Source organism: Canis aureus, chromosome 16, assembly GCF_053574225.1.
Source record: "Canis aureus isolate CA01 chromosome 16, VMU_Caureus_v.1.0, whole genome shotgun sequence".
In the NCBI taxonomy this organism is placed as follows: Eukaryota; Metazoa; Chordata; class Mammalia; order Carnivora; family Canidae; genus Canis; species Canis aureus.
The window spans coordinates 14,853,277-14,872,902 of NC_135626.1; the positions used below are offsets into that span (position 1 = coordinate 14,853,277).

At 42.1% G+C, this 19,626-nt stretch overlaps 1 protein-coding gene across 8 annotated transcripts in view; it reads left to right on the forward strand.

Moving 5' to 3' along the window:
* The window catches only part of SMG6 (SMG6 nonsense mediated mRNA decay factor), a 238,058-nt gene that overhangs the window by 89,546 nt on the left and 128,886 nt on the right, over positions 1–19,626 (forward strand). For all 8 annotated transcript variants that reach the window (XR_013354056.1, XR_013354057.1, XM_077851718.1 and 5 more), the window contains 2 exons: positions 16,650–16,766; positions 18,358–18,526. Coding sequence is in view for 6 of the 8 variants with exons in the window: in XM_077851718.1 (XP_077707844.1) it covers positions 16,650–16,766; positions 18,358–18,526 (286 nt within the window). In the remaining 2 variants the exon portion in view is untranslated. The remainder of the gene's footprint in view (positions 1–16,649; positions 16,767–18,357; positions 18,527–19,626) is intronic.

The following is a 19,626-nucleotide window of genomic DNA, read 5'->3' on the forward strand; positions in this document are numbered from 1 at the left end:
GTATCACATTGATTTGCATATGTTGAACCATCCCTGCTTCCCCAGGATAAATCTGACTTGATCATGATGAATTATCCTTTTAGTATGCTGCCAAATTTTATTTCCTAGTATTTCACTGAGAATTTTTGCATTTGTATTCATCAGGGATATTGGCCTGTAGTTTTCTTTTCTAGTAGTATTCTTTTCTGGTTTTGGTATCAGGATAACGCTGGCCTCATAAAATGGATTTGGAAGTGTTCCCTCCTCTTTGGTTTTTTGGAACAGTTTGAAGAAGGATTGGTGTTAATTCTTCCATAAATATTTGGTAAAATTTACTAGTGAAGTGATGTGGTCCTGGGCTTTTCTTTGCTCTGGGAGATTTTGATTGCTGATTGAGTCTCCTTGCTAGTAATTGATCTATTCAGATTTTCTATCTCTTTCTGATTTGATCTTGGTAAGTTGTAGGTTTCTAAGAATTTTTCCATTTCTTCTAGGTTGTCCAGTTTGTTGGCAGATAGCCTCTCATAATCCTTTGAATTTCTGTGGTATCACTGTATTGTCTCTTTTTTATGTATGATTTTGTTGATTTGGGTCATTTATCTTTTTCTTTGGTTAGACTAGCTAAGGTTTGTTCCATTTTGTTTATCTTTTCAAAGAAACAACTCTTAGTTTAGTCAATCTTTTGTTTTTCTGTTCTTTATTTCAATTATTTCTCCTCTGATGTTTAGTAGGCCTTTTAAAGAAGTAAGGCAGTGTTCTATAAATAAATCTGTTAGGTCTTTTGAACTAGGTAGAAGCAGATCAATTCTGTCCTCCAAATGTAGGATATCTCACCAAGAAAATGAAGTTGAATTGGTGCTTAAAAACTGTTGTGTAGGGAGTGCTAATCCCAGAATTATAGAGCTTTGTTCTCTGTACCAATGTTCAAATATTAAATTTAGCTTTTAAATCTCTGCTTCAGGGGATCCCAGGGTGGCACAGTGGTTTGGTGCCTGCCTTTGGCCCAGGGCGCGATCCAGGAGACCCGGGATCAAATCCCGCGTTGGGCTCCCGGTGCATGGAGCCTGCTTCTCCCTCTGCCTGTGTCTCTGCCTCTCTCTCTCTCTCTGTGTGTGACTATCATAAATAAATAAAAATTTAAAAAAAAAAAATAAATCTCTGCTTCAGGGATCCCTGGGTGGCTCAGCGGTTTAGCACCTGCCTTTGGCCCAGGGCGCGATCCTGGAGTCCCAGGATCGAGTCCCACATCAGGTTCCCGGCATGGAGCCTGCCTCTCTCTCTGCCTGTGTCTCTGCCTCTCTCTCTCTCTCCATGTCTCTCATAAATAAATAAATAAAATCTTTTTTAAAAATTAAAAAAATAAAAAATAAATAAATCTCTGCTTCATAGCATGCCCTTAAACTTTTTGTTTTGGAAATATCTCCAAAATGCAGAAATTGAATTTTACAAATTAGACAATTCCCCTTTAATATCTATGCATCTATATTTGTATCTATATAATTATATATATTTATTTTATAAATTATATCATTTATTTATGTATTCATGAGAGACACAGAGAGAGGCAGAGACACAGGCAAAGCAAGAAGCAGGCTTCCTGCAGGTAGTCCTATGCGGGACTCGATCCCAGGGTCCCAGGATCACAACATGAGCCAAAGGCAGATAGTCAACTGCTGAGTCATTCAGGTGCCCTCATTTGGTCATTTGGTCCTTTTTTTTTTTTTTTTTTTAAAGATTTTATTTATTCATGAGAGATACAGAGAGAGAGAGAGAGAGAGAGAGAAGTAGAGACACAGAGGGAGAAGCAGGCTCCATGCAGGGAGCCTGATCTGGGACTCAGTCCCGGGACTCCAGGATCATGCCCTAGACCAAAGGCAGGTGCTAAACTGCTGAGCCACCCAGGGATCCCCTCATTTGGTCCTTTAAAACAAGAATCTTTTATAGCATGTGATAGCACATGTCACTTTCTCATTCATCTAGGGTTTTTCTTTAGATATTAGAATACTTCATTCAGTCTTTAGTCATCAGTTGCATATACCACTTATACTTGGGTTTCTGTGACTCTCACAGTCTTTCTGTCAGACTAAATGTTGGGCAAACAAATGCATTGGACATCAGGGGTCTATCCACTTAAAGAAACCCTATATGGGGATCCCTGGGTGGCGCAGCGGTTTGGCGCCTGCCTTTGGCCCAGGGCGCGATCCTGGAGACCCGGGATCGAATCCCACATCGGGCTCCCGGTGCATGGAGCCTGCTTCTCCCTCTGCCTGTGTCTCTGCCTCTCTCTCTCTCTGTAACTATCATAAAATAAAATAAAAAAATTTAAAAAAAAAAAAAAAAAAAAGAAACCCTATATGGATTGTTTTGAAATAAGAATCATCATCTCCTAACTTAGTTATTATTTTAACTGAATTTTAAGGATTTTCTTTAAGTACTATATACTATCAGTATATAAAATATTCCTGTATCTGTGCTTTTGGTAAAACATTGTTAAATAGTGATACTTACGTAAATAACTTCAGGATAATTTTTCTTGGGTATTTTTTTTAATTTTATTTATTTATGATAGTCACAGAGAGAGAGAGAGAGGCAGAGACATAGGCAGAGGGAGAAGCAGGCTCCATGCACCGGGAGCCCGACGTGGGATTCAATCCCAGGTCTCCAGGATCGCGCCCTGGGCCAAAGGCAGGCGCCAAACCGCTGCGCCACCCAGGGATCCCCAATTTTTCTTGGGTATTTTTTAACAGTATGTAGTATAAAGCCATGTGCTATAAAGACCTTTCAAAATTATTCTTCGTTTTTTTCATACAGTATCCCTTGCATAGAATCCATGTTAAAAGAATGATTTTAGGGACACCTGGGTGGCTCAGCAGTTGAGCGTCTGCTTTTGGTCCAGGGCATGATCCCAGGGTCTGGGATCGAGTCCCACATTGGGCTCCTTGTAGGGACCCTGCTTCTCCCTCTGCCTCTCTCTCTCTCTCTCTCATGAATAAATAAATAAAATCTTAAAAAAAAAAAGAATGATTTTAGAACTCAGTGTTGAGAAAAAATTTGTTTTTTATAAGTAACTGATCTATTTCTCCTTTTCCAATAATGGCAACTGTACAATTGTTGGTGTTTCCATTTTTGCTTTGGCGGCCAGGAAAATCAGAGGTAAATTTTAAGTTCACTCATGGCACATGATAGGCATGTTTGTATTTTCCTTTTTCTTCCATCCTAATTTTCTACTTCTACTTTAATGTTATTTAATAGTAGATGATTTTGCTCTAAGTTGTCAAAAGTCTTTTGTGGGGTGAGGCATAAAAGAATAAATGTAAAAAAAAAACAATTAAATTTAGTTTAAAATAATGTTTATAGGTTTCAGTTTATATTGTTGACAAATTAACCAATCAGCCAACTGATTACAAATTTGGAAGGGCTATTTACTAAAGGGGACATCCTTTCTAGAGCTTCTGAGTCAGAGGACTAGCTAATGCCTCATTGGATTTCTGGTCACCTTCATCAAATGCTACCTTTCCTTGGCTTAACTGCTTTATTTGGCTATTATTCTGTTGACCTCCATTCTACTTTAAAACTACACCATCTGCAGTGGATGGAGTTGGATGAAGTCATTGCTTGCTCAATCTAGTTTGGGCATTGATCTTAGATTATAAAGCTTTGAGGAACTTTTTAGAGTGAGTTGCTAGACCAGAGCAGGATGAATGTGCAGATTTGGATATTCACAAGAAATCTACCCAAGAATTATGTCTAATATTGACCTCATTTTTTAATACTGGCTCCTCAAGATTTATTTGATGGCTCTAATCTTTGCATTCTAGAAGCTTCTCAGAAGGAGTCTAAGAGATACTTCCTATCCTAGGTACCTCTGTGTCCTACCTTTCTCAGAATTGTCTTATTTTAGCATTGTTTGTAATCATCTATCATACTTTTTTTTTTCATTCATTTGAGACACAGAGAGAGAGGCAGAGACATAGACAGAGGGAGAAGCAGGCCCAATGCAGGAAGCCTGATGGACTTGATCCTGGGACTCTGGGATCACGACCTGAGCCAAAGGCAGACGCTCAACCACTGAGCCATCCAGGAGTCCCTCTATCATACTCTTAAAAATGCTTCAGGAAGCCATGAAATGAAAACAAATTGAGTTAATCTGTTAAAATGGAAGCTGAGCACTTCTCTGCCCTTCTGCCTGCCCTATCAGAGAAGCTTTCTTCGAATCAGGTTGTCTGCAGGCATTATCTCTCATTAACTTTTACTTTAGGACACCCAAAGTGCTGCTGAAGCTTCATACTAACAATGACAGGTTTCAAGCTGTTTGTCTAAATCAGCTGCCAAACCTGTCTACTCCCATCAGAAGGGTTGTGGCTATATTAATTCCTTCTCATTGTTGCAGCAAAGGTTTCCTTTTGGGTATGACTTTTAGGAAGCCTCCTTCACTTCACTTCTCTTCTCCTCTACAATCCTAAATAATTTCTGACACAAGACACCCCAGGTCTCTTGAGAGAATTCCCTAGAGACAGTTACCTGCTTGATGTAATTAAGAAGCTGCTACTCTTTTTTTTTTTTTTTTTACTTCTCCTTTGCTTCCCCCAAACATTGTGAGAGAGGCAAGCCTCACAAAACCTGTGGTAATCAGTGTAGAAGCAGAAACTCTGTCCTTCAAGATTTACTTATAACTCTTCAGAAGAGATGCTGGAATGGCAGGCCCTCTTCCCCTGGGCCCCATCCCTGAGGGACTTAGCTGGTGCCAGCATGCCATTCTGCTTGTAGCAACTCTTCTTGCCTAAGAGGGGATGTATATTTGAATAACCCTGGAATCAGGCAGGAAATTCTGAGTGACAAAAATATCAATCCAGAGACACAACTAAAGTGGAAATGGCCAGAGTATGTTTTGACTGGTTGCCTGCTGGCCCTTCCTCCCTCCTTCTCTCTCTGTCCCCACTCCACTTCTATCTTCCTCTCTCACCTCCCTCCCTCCCTTTTTGCCTGCCTGCCTTCTCCAGGAAATCTATAGGTGTACCATTTCTAAAATGGCATGGGTATTTTCTGGAAAAAACGAAGCACTCCTTTAGGAGTGTTTTCATTTTTCCTTGTAGAGAGCAGAGATGGTTTGCTGTCTGTCTTGCCAAGATGTATTGATAAAGTCCTCAGGATACTTCTTGGCTCTAGAGCGCCATATAAGGTGGAAGGTAAGCCAAGATGTCTTCTGGAGAAGGCCTACTAGCACTTTTAGAGATCATTTTCTCACATTCAGAAGGTAGCAGTTGTGTTGTAATGGTATAGAGAGCTTTGGAATCAACCAGATCAAGGGTTTGAATTCTCTACTCAGCCATTTGTCAGCTTGTGTGACCTTGATGAAGAAAGTTCTTATCCTCTCTGGGGCTTTGTTTCCTTGTCTATAAACTGCGAATATCCATGCTAGTTTGCAAGGTTTTTCTGAGTGTCAAATTTATATTAGGCACTCAGTAGATGTCCAGCTTTGTCAAATCAGCCTCTAAGTTATGATCTTAAAGTCTTAAATGATGAGTCAGATTGATGGCCTTTTAATGTCATTCCTCTCTTAAAAAAAAAAAAAAAACTTTTAACAGTTTTATTGAGATCTAATTGATTTGTATCAGACTATACATATGTAGAGTGTACAATTTGCTGAATTTTCCACATATGTATACATTTGTGAAACCATTACCACAGTCAAGATAGTGAACATATCCTTCACTCACAAAAATTTATTTGTGCCCCTTTGTAATCCTTTCTTTCCTAACCTTTCCTCCTAATCCCTAGGCAACCACTGATCTGCTTTCTGTCACTGTAGAAGAGTTTGCATTTTCTATAATTTGACAGTATTTTCTTTCCCTCTGTCTCTGTCTTTTGGTCAGTCTTCTTTACTCCACAGTAATGATTTTGACATTTGTCCATGTTGTTGAACGATTCAGTAGTTTGTTTCTTTTTGTTGTTGAGTAGTCTTCCATTGTATGGATATACCACAATTTGTTTATCTATTCTCTTATTGATGGACAGTTGTTTTTTTTTTTTTCCCCAGTTTGGGACTTTTATGAATAAAACTGCTACAAACATACAAGTGTAAATCTTTGTGTGGACTTATGATTTCATATTTCTTAAGTAAATCCCTAGGACTGGTATAACCAGCTCATTTGGTAAATAAGTGTTTTTAACTTATTTTTTGTTTTAACTCTTTAAGAGACTTCCCAATTGTTTTCCAAAGAAGTGTGTGAGAACTCCCTGTACTCCATATCCTCAGCAACACTTGTTCTCTTTTTGGTTACAGCCATCCTAGTGGATATGGAGTTGTATTTGTGGCTTTGATTTCCCTAATGATTGATAATGTTGAGAATTTTATCAGAAGTACATGTTGAGCATGCACTTACTTGCCATCCATATATCTTCTTTGCTCACTTTTTTAAGTTGAAAGAGTTCTTTATATATTCTAGATAGTCCTTTGTCAGATAAGTGTTTTATAAATACTTTCTCCCAGGAAGAAAATTTTCTCTTTGGCTTCTCTTTTCATTTTTGTCTTTTGGAGAGAAGTGTTTGTTTTAATGAAGTTTTGTTTTTGGGGTTTTTTTTTTTTAACTTTAAACTTTGGTCTACAGATTTGTTGACAAAGAGATAGTTTCACATGGTATTGAAGCTAATATTTCCAACTAAAGGAAAACTTCTTAATATACATCTTGACTAATAGTCTAAAGCATTGCATGCTGAAAATGCATAAGCAGTTTCATTTATGAAGAAAACAGTGCTAAGCAACATGTTTTAAGCAACTTTTTTCCTCCTGACTGTCCTTGTTTGAAGATAACACATACCACTGATTTGAGATTTATACCTTGCCTTATTTTTTGAGCAGCAAGAACATGTTTAAACAGATCACTTAGCTTCTGCAATTTGTTCTTCTTGTCATCTTTCTTCACTTTCTCATCACCTTCACTTTGTGCTGCTTGACATGGATTTTACTGATCCAATGAGTCACAGCCTTGATAATGAAGTTCTCTTGTTTTACTCCTTATTCTTTAGACAAAAGTTCTGTCTTCAGTAAACTTTCCCTTCTTTTTTCTTATTTCCCTTTTGGTTGCCCCTGGCAATTTCTTGCTCAGTCCAGATGCCACAGTAGTCTCTAGTAGCTCAGTCCAGGCAGCACAAGATGGGAACAGGGGCTGCAGGATCTGTGCTGAATAATCAGCTAATTGGGAAAATGTCCCCAAAATGTCTAAGTAGCCCTGTTCTTTGTAAAAGAGAAACATTTCTGGAATCCTAGGTTAGATCTTTTTGGAGTTTACTTGTTTTGAACTTCATATTTTGAATTAAAGATTCACAGGAAGTTGTAAAAAAAAAAAATATATATATATATATATATATACACACACACACAGAGGTCCTGTCCCTTCATCCCTCCTTCCCTAATGTTAGCATCTTGTGTAACTTTAGTGCAACATCAATGTGATGAAATTGACTTTGGTACAATCCACAGACCCTACTCAGATTTTGCCAGTTACACATTTATACAGTTGCACGTTTGTGTGTATGTATAGTTCTATCCAATTTTATCACACAGGTAGCTTCATGTAACTGCTACACAGTCCAGGAGCAGAACTGTTCCCTCACTGCAAAGCTCCCTCAGGCTACCTTTTTAGAAACATCCTGGCCCCTTCTGTTCCCAGATCTTAACCTCTGTTCTGTCTCTATAATTACATTATTTCAAGAGTATTCTATACCTGGGGTCACATAATATGTAACCTCTTGAAATTGGCTTTTTTTTTTCCTCCACATAATTCCTTGAAGGTCTATCCAAGTTATTGTATACATCACTTTTCTTTTTATGGCGGAGTAGTATTCTGTGCCGTGGATGTTCCACAGTCTGTTTAACTGTTCATCCATTGAAGGACATTTGGGTTGTTTCCAGTTTTAGGCCGTTATGAATAAAGCTGCCATGAACATTTGTGTACAGATTTTTGCGCACATAAGTTTTCATTTCTCTGTGATAAATGCCCAAGATAATTGCTGTATCATATCATAAGTACATTTTTAGCTTTAGAAGAAACTGCCAAACTATTCTCCAGAATGGCTATGCCATTTTTACATTCCATTCAGCTAGGGATGTGTGATCCTGTTCCTCTGCATCCTCACTAGCTTGTTGGTATTGTGTTGTTACTGTTTTTTATATTAGCCATTCTAATAGATGTGTAGTGCTGTCTTGCACTTTTAGCTTTCATTTCCCTGATGACTAACAATATTGAACATCTTTTCATGCGCTTATATTTCATCTGTTTATGATGAAATGTCTGCTCTGTCTTTTGTCCATTTTTCTAATTAGATTGTTTTTCTCACCAGTGAGCTTTGAGAGTTCTTTATATCATAAAGATACCAGTCCTTTGTAGTTTACAAATACATTGCCCCAATTTGTAATTTGCCTTTTCACCCTCTTACATTGTTTTACGGAACAAAAGTGTTTAATTTTTATGAGCTTCAGTATCTCAATTTTCCTTTTGTAGATTGTGCTTTTGGCATTAAGTCCAAAAATTTTTCACTTGGTCCTAGGTCCTGAGGACTTTCTTCAGTTTTTTTTCTAAAAGTTTTATGGTCTTCTGTTTTACATCTAAGTCTTTGATCCATTGTCACTTAATTTTTGTATAAGGTGCAAGACTTATGTCTGGATTCACTTTTTGGCCTGTGGATGTCTAATTGCTCTAGCACCATTTGTTGAAAAGGCTCTCCTTTCGGGGTACCTGGGTGGCTCAGCGGTTCAGTGGCTGCCTTTGGCTTAGGGCATGATCCCACAATCCTAGAATCGAGTCCTGCATCAGGCTCCATACATGGAGCCTGCTTCTCCCTCTGCCTCTCTCTCTGTGTCTCTCATGAATAAGTAAATAAAATATTTAAGAAAAAAGAAAAGGCTTTCCTTTCTTTGACTTAAAATAGGGAAGAGTGATTCTTCCCACTTTGTTATTCTGTTTCACAATGGTTTTAACCATCCTAAGCCCTTTGCCTTTCCATATAAATTTTAGAATAAGCTTGTCTTTGTCAAAAAAAAAAAAAAAAAGCTTGTCTTTGTCTACAAGAAACTTGGCTGAAATTTTGATAGTAATTGCATTAAACCTATAGGTCTGTGTGAGGAGAATTGCTTTCTGCAATATTGAGTCATCCAACTTATGAACATAGTAAATCTCTCCAGTTATTTAGGTCTTCTTTGATTTCTTCCATTGGTATTTTATAATTTTTCAGCATAGAGATTCTGTACATATTTTGTTAGATTTAATATTGAAAATATCTAATATTTTATATGTAGGTTTTTTGTTTTCTTTGGTATTTTAAATGAGATAGTGTTTTTATTAATTAATTTGTTTATTTAAAGATTTTAATTATCTGAGAGAGAGAGAGAGCATGCACTCACAAGTCTAGGAGTGGAGGGGGAGCAATGCAGAAGGAGGAGAAGCAGATTCCCAGCTGAGCACAGGGAGCCCCACATGGAGCTCAATTCCAGGATCCTGGGATCATGACCTGAGCCAAAGGCAGATGCTTAACCAACTGAGACACACAGGTGCCCCGAAATGGTATAGTGTTTTTAATTTTAGATTCCACATATTTGTTACCTTAGAGCTTTTTGTGCAGAACAATGGAGAGTTTCTGAGGTTTTCATGTTCATATAAAGGGCAGAGGAAGAGTTGAAGCTTGGAGCTTGAATCACAGGCATTTGAAAACCAAGTATGGGAATAGCATGGGTTCAAGAGCTCACAGACTTGAATTCAAATCCCATCTCTGACACTTAATGGCTTTGTGACCTTGGGCAAGTCATTTAACTTCTTTTTTTTTTTTAATTTTATTTATTTATTCATGAGAGACAGAGAGAGAGGCAGAGACACAGGCAGAGGGAGAAGTAGGCTCCTGCAGGGAGCCTGATGTGGACTCAATCCCAGACCCTGGGATCACACCCTGAGCCAAAGGCAGACGCTCAACTGCTGAGCTACCCAGGTGTCCCAAGTCATTTAACTTCTCTGACTGTTTCCTTAACTGTCAGAGAGGGAAAATAATACCTCCTGTGCAAATCTTTTTTAAAGTTTTGAGATTTCACATACACACACATAAATACACACACACACACACCCTCTCTTCTCTATGTGCCTAACAGAAGTCTTAGTATATCTTAGTTATTTTTTTAGGCCACAGTGGAATCATATTGTTTTTGGTTAGGATTCACAAGTGAGAGGCATAGTGTACCTACTGTTGTGAACAGCATTCATGTTTTGAACCCCTTCATAGCGCTAATTTTCAAGGATGTGAAGTCTTGACATAGCTCTTGTCTTCAAGGGGCTTATAATTCTTTTGGGGAAACATGGTATATGTATAAAAATTTCAGGACAGGGTATCACTTGTTAAGTTCCAGATGTATGGGGCAGACCATGGGTGCATCAAAAAACTTTGTCTTCCTGAGTTTTGTTTTCCCTTTTGTATCCTGCTCAGTAAGGTGGCTTTGGGATGTTGTTGATGAGAGAATACATGGGGGTGGGAGGGAGTGTGTACAGATTTAGGGGAAGGGATTCATGTGGGAATATGTAATTAATTTTTATACTTTCCCCAGTAAACCATCTACTCTTTTTATGATGTCATGAGGGATTCCTTAATTTTGCAGCTGCTTCCTGATTACGTCAGAGAGGAGCCTCTCACCCCACAGCCTGGAGCTGCACTCTTGCAAGAATTGGAAACAAATGAAGTGCTGAATATCTAATGGCTTCCACAGGGAGAGCCAGTTCAGACTTCCCAGGCCTCCTTATGCAAGGTCTTCCTCAAATATTTCTGACCCCCTAAGGTGTCTTTGTTCTGGAAAGACAGGAGTGGCTCAGAGCCAAGTGGGTGGGAGTCTAGGGACTCCTGGATGCATACCTCCCCTCACTCCAGGTGTTCTGCAATCCCAAACTTCTGCCCCTTTCCTGGACCCCCTTTGGTAGGTGTTATCCTTTTTGAGGTCTCAGGATCCTCTGAACCTGCTGAGATTATTGGTGAGAGTCTTTGGCCCCTTTCAGTGAATCCCTTACCTCCCACACGCATCATTTCTACCTTCTCTTGATTTTCTTTCGGCAGTATTTCTCACATCTGTACACTTCTGTCCATTCCATCTTCTAGCTCCTGTAAGAAAGATATTACATTTACTTGGCATTATAAAATTTATGAAGTACACTGCATATAATCTATCTCTGCTCAAACGAGTTCATGCCGTCTTGGATTCCCAACCAGACTCCCTTCCTATTATATTTTTCCAGCTACCCTAATCCATCCTAAATGTTTTAACTAGATTAATCTTTATAAAATACTCACCTGTATTTCATTTGGAAATTTTGAGCGGGTGCCCTCCTCACTACCTGCCAAGTCAGGTCTGTGTTCCTTGCTTTGACATCACAGGCCCAGTGCTTTGTGGTCCCTGTCATATGGCACACTGGTGCATTGTTTGAGTGTGGGAGTGTGCCTGGTGTGCCCCTACCTGCATGGCCTCCTTAGCAACACTCAGTCTCTCCTTCATCCTACCAGTTCCATCTCTGTTTTCTGCATACTTGCTCAGGAGTACTCTCTTCTGTGAAACCTTTTCTGCTATACCCTAGCTGGAAATGATTTTTTTTCCCTCTGGTGAAAGAAAGTATCTTACTTCCATCTTCCTTGAATTGTAGCTATTTAAGTCTGTGTATTCTTCCTGTCTTCCTCATTAGATTATCATCTTCTTACGGATGGATCCTATTTTCCATTATGCCCTCCACCATTGGGATGAATAAATAACTTTGGAACTAATGAGAGAGATCACTTTGTTAGGCTGAGATTTCCTTTGCCTTCACATCTACCCACTAAAAGAAGTTAGAGTTTTACAATCCTAGAAAATCCAAAAGGAGTAGCAAGCATGACAGTAGGGGCTCTTAGAGAGGAAACACTACCTTTCAGGCTCCTCTGAAACAAGCTCCTCTGTTTTGTTGTGGCTATACCCTCTTTGGGGATATGTCATTCATGGCCGGCCTTCTGTCAGCCTGTGTTCTGCCTTTATGTATGAATAATTTGCTTGGGTGTATTGGTGCCTGATTTTTCTGACGCATTCATTTTACTTCTCAGGGAATACAGTCATGCCTTGATGGCATGGACATCTCTGCCTTTGCTCTGAGATTTTATCTGGTTCTTATACAATGACTGCCTCTTCCACCCTACTTCAGTCAGTAACTGCCATAGGGAACTCTGTAGTCCAAACAGCAGCAGTTGAAAGATGCTCTCACTGCCCACTTCCTGTAGACAAGGAGGTTTTGGTGGGCTGCTCAGGAACTATGCCAACCCTGTGTCTGACTGGTGACTGACTCATGAGAAAGCAGCCTTATGTCTGAAAGATAAGAGCCAACAAATCGCCTCCAGGTGGTGTTAGTTTGGAGGTGACTGACCATTCATTTCCTGTCTTTGGGAGGAGCTGGTGGGAAGGGAGTCAGTGAATAAAGTGGTCTTGCCTGCATTTTTCTCCAGCTATTAGTGAAACAGCTGACCAAATAGTTGGTTCTCTCTCCTGGAATGGCTAGTGGACCCCAGTGCCTTCTGAATCCCTCCACTACTGTCAGGGTACCAGACTTCTGTGTCATCCATCCTTTAGCACTCTTGTCATCCTCTTGCCAGGAAGCAGGCTGTGTGCATCAGGGAAACTGCTCGTTTCATTGCTGCCAGATTTTTCTGTGTCCAGCCAAACCTCATCCCTGCTGATACTGGTTGCCTCCAATTCTCTCCCTGACCCAGGAGTTAATCAGAAGTGAGGGTTCTGAACCACTGTCCCTTGGCTAGACAAAGAGGGTCCAGGCAGGTGGGCCTGCCTCTTCTCCCCTCCCTGCCCCCTCTCCCTCCTCCTGCTTCATTCCCATTTCCTGCAGGAGGTTGCTTTGCCATCCTGGAGCCGTCAAGCACAGCTTTGCTTTGGCAGCACCGTCTCGCATACACTGGTGGGAGAGGGGACGTGTTTATCACTTTTCCTGGAGATTATCTGTTTAAGCACTTCTCTGACAGTTACAATAACAAGGGCAGTGTGTTGTGTTTCCCAGCAGAAGGACACTTGCTGTTGAAAGATGTATAGCACTAATTAGAAATACATAACATCCGGCCACATGGCAGCCTTCTCCCGGCCGCTCCGTTTCCTGATTTCATACAACTTTGACGACAGTTGGTTTATGTTTTCCATGAATATGTTCTCAGAAAAATGAGAAAGTCTCCCCATTAGATAGGAGTGAGAAGAATATTTCTGCCTGAGTAGGTATTTGGGCATAGGAATAGTGGGAGCTCTGGTCACCTGGCCATCTGAGAGCATGTGGGAAAGCGCAGAATCAAGTTCAGACCTCAGGTGACTTTCTTGGTAAGAAATATTTCCATCTGACTTGCCTAGCCAAAACCATCCCCCTAAACCCTTGAGCAAGCCTGCTTTTGGAAAGAAGGGGAAAGGCTGTTTCACAGTGTTAATGAGTTCCTCAGCTCATGTCAGGCTCCTGCTACCTGACACAAAGCCAGAGGAACCCAGGCAAATACCAAGGCAAACAATGCTTTTTCCTTCCCCACCCCACATCATTTGTTGGTCTGACCCAGCCCAACTCTAGGGATATATATGGGCATTTGTCAGACGAGGGCCAATTTCCTAGCTCTAGCCCCAGAGTGGGTGGACTCTGGGAATTTGGATGTTGTTTTCCAACTTACTTAAATGAAAGTGAATACTTTTCAAAGAGTGGCATCTTATGGCTTCTAGCCTACAGAAACCAAAGTGAGGCGAAGAATATCTCCAAAGATGCCATAACACTTAATGTTGTACTCACTGGAGGCACTGGGTCTGAGTTACCATGGTTACTTAGGTAAATAGCAGTTTTTTCCATCCAATTGAAAGGTCCTAAGGTTGCAGGGACTCTGTTTTATTTGTAGCTGTGTTCTCCATAATACCCAGCACAGGGTGAGGCACACTATAGATGTTCAGTATGTGCTTGTGGTACCGCTGAGCATGGACAAGGGAAGGGCTCCTGGAAAGTACTCCCTATGATGTGGTCAGAAGGCAGACTGAGACCCAGGCATTCTAACCCCCGTAAAGCTGTGATACACCACCTGCTCGATCAGGCAGAATGGCTTAGTGCTTGCACATCTCCAGACCCTCGCCAGGAATAGAGAGATGGGAGGAGGTAAAGGTTTGAGGTGACATAACTGTGGCTAAGAATGGAACATTCATGAAGCTGCCTTTTCAACTGCTTCTGAGACATAGTCGAGTCCTTCCGCACTTAAAGCAAAGAGGCTCCAGTTGTTACTACCCTGCCTGGCTCCCAGACCTTATCACAGGAGGCTTAAAAAAGGAGCCAACCTAGGGGCGCCTGGGTAGTGCAGTTGGTTAAGCGTCAGACTCTTGGTTTTGGCTCAGGTCATGATCTCACAGTCATGGGATCAAGCCCCACATCGTCCTCCTTGCTCAGCGTGGAGTTTGCTTGGGACTCTCTCCCTCTGCCCCTCTCTGCCTGCATGCTCGCATGTGTGCTCTCTCTCTTTCTTAGATAAATAAACCTTTAAGAAAAAAGAAAGGAAAGGAAAAAGGAAAAAGAAACGGAAAGGAGGAAGAAAGAAAAGAGAGTCAACCTGAACTCTGCAGAGGCCACAGGTGTCATTGTTTTTAAGCAGTTCATTCTCCCCTTTGAACCCTGGTCACAGCTTTGCACTCTGGGAAGTAGCCTCACCTAAGATTGCCATTTGTCATAAAAATAGAAATGGGCTTGGTGGAACTAATCTCCCTTTGCCCCATCTTATCCATATTCAGGTTAGTGAGAGTATCTTATTGTAGTTTTGGGCTTCTCAAAATGCCAATCTCCTTGAGCTAAGTCACCCCCTTTCATACCTTCTCAGGGCCTTCTGTGTGCAGGTAACTTACGCCCAAGATTCCCAGTTGATAAGGGGTCACTAATGTCAGCTACCAGGATGTGGCCTCCCTTATCCTATTGTAGCTTTTTCTTTTTTGGACTTACTCCCCCATTCTGGGCTGGCCTCGTTGCTAATTAGAAGCAGGCTGCTGGCAGCGCTTGGCAAGGCCTGGTCTGAGCTGGGGCAGTACAGACAGTGATGCTGCCCATAGTAAGGTGTGCAGGGGAAAAGTTGCCATTTTTCTTTTGATGGCATACACATCCTCCCCTTCCCTGCTTTCTACCCTTTCCCCTTTTGGTTCTTGGATGCTTGTATCTTGTCTCTCTAGCAGAGGTTTAGGGCCTTACCAGAAGAAGGAGAGTGGTGACCTATTCTAATCACATGGATTGTTACCACTTCCTTACTGCTTGCCACAATTGAGTTGGAAAGTTAGAGGGTGACATTTGGGACCAGTGGGCATCTGGAAGGATGGCAGGAAAGCCACAACAGACGAATACTTTGCTACACTGATGCTATTCATATGTTGGGACCTTCTGAGCAGCAGCCTGTTCCTTCTCACTCCTAGGGCTCTCTAAAGTGGTTTGGGGCTGGCTTTGTATACTCCAGTCATGTTTGCTACTGCGGCCAAGGCGGTTAGGAATAATTGTGGTTGTGAGCATCTCCTGGAGTAAAGACTTCAATTAGGCCCTATTGACAAGACTAGTGTCAATGAGGAGAGAGGCAGGAGGGCTTTCCTCTAGCTGTTGAGGTTAACACGCAAACAGGCACAGAGATCAAACATATGGCTAATTATCCTTTTAACCCGTGGAGATTCTGAGGGTTCATTCTCCTGTGGGAAGGAGGGAATTAACATATTAGTTGATGTCAGAGCAAGTGACCGGGCACCTGATTCCATCTCCTGTGCATATTGGGTATCTCCTTCTCTGAGGCTGCAGTTGGACTGCTGCCCTCTGTCACCAATTCCTCTCAAGTCTGGATCAAGTGGCTATTAGAGCGGGCCACTGACAAGGAGTAGGTAGAGACAGCGTTTTGAGAGTATATATTGTAGCTTCTGCCAAAGAATAGCTGTGGCCACCACTAAGATAGCTTCTTTCGCTGACCTGCAGCCAGAAGGAAGTTAGCCAGGCTGAGAAAGTGAGGAGGAGACGGTGCTGGTATTGGGAGCCAGATTTATTTTCTAGCCCTAGGGGAAAGAATTTGTGAAGGTAAAAAGTACCACTGGTTAAGTGCTTATTATGTGCCCATTCTCCTATGTAAAAGTAGCTCATTCAGTGAAAATAGGTTATTTGTAAGTGGAGGAGTGACAGGAGGTAAGGATGGAACGAAAAGTTAGTGATTCAAGAAGATAACTTAAATTTGTATTTTTGTGATTTTAATTGATGTTTGTACTCCTGCTACCTATATATTAGAGAAACTGAGTTAGTTAAACATGACTTCTTGTTACTATAGTTTAACATTACTAGTAGCCAACTAGATACAGAGCATATAGTTCTGGCTCAAACTGTCCACCTTGGAGTGCCTGGTCCTGGGGAAGTGATGCAGAATATACACAGGGGATCCCTATGATAATGTTATCAAGTACTTACCCATACACTAGCCATTGTGGTAAGTGCTTCATGTGCATTATTTTATTTCACCTTATGATTACACTTTGAGAGAAGAAATAGTAGTACCTCCAGTCTTAGATGAGGAAAGGGAGTTCAGTGACCTGACCAAGGACGTGCACCTAGTAAGGTAGAGAAGAGGGCACTGATAGAGTTTCATTTGCCTCTTTTCAGACTGCTTCTCGGAGGAATGTCGCTCTGTGATCCAGGAGCAAGCCACAGCACTGGGCTTGGCCATGTTTTCTCTCCTGGTGCGGCGCTGTACCTACTTACTTAAGGAGTCTGCCAAAGGTAAGCAGATGAGGAACCCCCCAACTGCTGGCCTTTTCCCTGCCTGGGTCCCGTGCAGACAAGTTCACAATGCCACCTCGCCTTCTCAGCATCTCTTCCCTCTACTTGACGTTCTTCCTCTTCCCAGTACCCCACCTTCCTCTGCCCACCTAACCAGCCCTAGCTCCTCTTGCATTCCATTTACCTCTGTGGCCCTCTGTCCTTGGGGGGACTGTCCCCTCCCCCTTTTCTCTAATAGTTGAGATTTTCACTGTACCTATGAGCTACTGCGGGTTCCTGCAACATTAGAAAACCAGCAAAGTACATTTCCTTTTTTGTTCATAATTGATATTTTGGTTTCCCCCCTCTATCTCTGTGTCCCTCTTCGGTACTGGCGGGTGTTGTAACCACTGTGGACCAGCCACCTTGGACAACTCACTGAACCAGATCAGGGGCTGTTTTTTAACCTTTGAGTTGCTCCGCGTCCCCGTATGCATTAAGGTTGCCTTTAGAAATCTAATCCTGCCTGCTGAGCCCGGTAAAGTAGGGCTAAAGGTTGCCCCTTTCTCTTAGGTCCTAGACCAATATTGGTGAGTATAGAGGCCCCTCTATTGTCTCCCTGCCACTTCAACTTTGTGAATGCCTCCAGACTGCAGCTGCCATATTGTGGAGGGAGGGTTGAGGTAACTTTTTGTTTTGAAACAATTTCAAACTTACAGGAATGTTGCAAGAATCATACAAAGAACTCTTACATACCCTTCACCCAGATTCCCCATTTGTTAACATTTTACTGTAGTTGCTTTAAGTTCTCTTTCCCTACACATGCATATACTTATGCTTATTTTTGTTCTGAACCATTTGATTGTGAGTTGTAGACATGGTAGCCCTTTACCCCCCAAATAGTTGACTGAATATTTCCAAATAACAAGGATATTCCCTTACATGACAGCACAGTTATCAAAATCAGGAGGCCAACATTGATAACAGTACTGTTGTTGAATCTGCAGACTTTACTGAGTTTGTACCTGTTGTCCTAAAAAAAAAAAAAAAGTCATTTTCTGGTCTAGGACCCACACCAGGATCAAGCATTGCAATTTAGGTGCTGTGTCCCTTTAGTTTCCTGCAATCTTGCCCTGAATGGTTTCTTCAGTGGTTTCTCAAGTCTTTCTCTGTCTTTCATGACCTTGACATTTTTGAAGCATACATGCATACGCCACTTATTTTGTTGAATGTCCCCCAGTTTGGGTTTCTCTGATATTTCCTCATGGTCAAATTCGGGTTATTTTGGCGGGAACTCTAGTGCCATCTCAGTGCCATGCTGAAGGAAAGCTAAAGAGGGGGGTGGTGGCCAGAGGCCTGAGTGGCGACTTCGGCCAGGCCACAGGTAGAGCAGAAAGAGCTGTCTGCAGGGGCAGACCCAGTGCACTGGTTCTCTCTTTGTCCTGCTTTTCAGAATCCTCTTAGGTGCTGGCACCTGTCCTCCGCCTCTGGGTCCAGCCTTCCTGTGGATTTGGTCTCCCTTCCCTAAGAGCTTGCTGCCGTCCCAGCGCCCCAGGCCTCACTCCTGGGCCACAGCAGACCTAGGCCCAGCTCTCACCCTTTGCCTCTGCAGCTCATCTGTCCTCCCCTGAGGACGAGGATGACCAAGATGACATCAAGGTGTCTTCCTTCGTCCCGGACCTGAAGGAACTGCTCCCCAGTGTGAAAGTCTGGTCAGATTGGATGCTTGGCTACCCAGACACCTGGAATCCTCCGCCCACATCCCTGGACCTGCCCTCACAGTGAGTTGGTGCTGCTGGCCTCAGCCCACCTGTGCTCCCACAGCCTCCTTCTTGGTCCTCTTTGTTTTTCCTACCTGCCGCCTGCTTGTTCCTCTCTTCCCTCCTCATTTAAACTTAGCTTTTTCACTTCCTTCAACACCATCCATGTCCTCTGATGATCTCAGCTGTTTTTCCCTGCTGTCTGGTCTGTTCCTCCTCCTCTGTCCTTCTCTGTCATTCCATAGTTTGCTCTATTTTGTCCTTTGTCTTGCTCTCACTTCATGCTGCTTGTGCCCATTGTCTCTGCAGCTGCCTGTCTGGGCACCCGTCGGTGTGAGGGGAAGGCCTTGTCTCCTACTCTACCTTTCAGTTAATCTCCATGCATCCTTCAGGGTGTGTCCTGCTGCCGCTTGTGCTGCCTTCTACACTCTGCTTGGGCCTTCCTCTCACACACTGAAATGTGTGAGGAGGGTAAATGTGCACACCTCTCTCTTCCACTCACTTCATTTCCCATCTTCCCATCTCTGTGAGTCAGTGTGCTCTCTGTCAGAGCATTTTAGATATGGGGTTTGTTGGTCTAGGGGTACATGTGTCTGCCTGGGTGTGTTTGCATAGATCTGTTTATATGTTTATGTGACTTTTTTTTTTCTTTTTTAAATTTTGGTAAAATATATATGTAACAAAATTTGTCATCCTAACCATTTTTAAATATACAATTCAGTGGCATATTATATTTACATAGATGTTAACCATGCATGGCTTGCTTGCTTGCCTCTTTCTAGATTGATTGATTGATTGATTGATTGATTTGAGAGTGTGTGTGAGTGGGGGGAGGGACAAAGGGAGAGGAGACAAGCAGACTCCCTGCTGAGTGGGGAGCCCAACTCTGTGCTCCACCCCAGGACCCTGAGCCAAAACCAGGAGTCAGATGCTCAGCCATTTGAGCCACCCAAGTGCTCACCACACATGGCTGTTTCTTACGTCCATATCTGTGTGTAGGTTCTACCTCTGGGTGTGCCTCTTTGGCTCTGGTTGTCTCTCTGTGTCAGAGGGTCTGTGTGTGTCTGTCTAGGGATTTATCTAAGGATCTTTGGTGTACCTGTTTGTGTCTGTCCATGTAT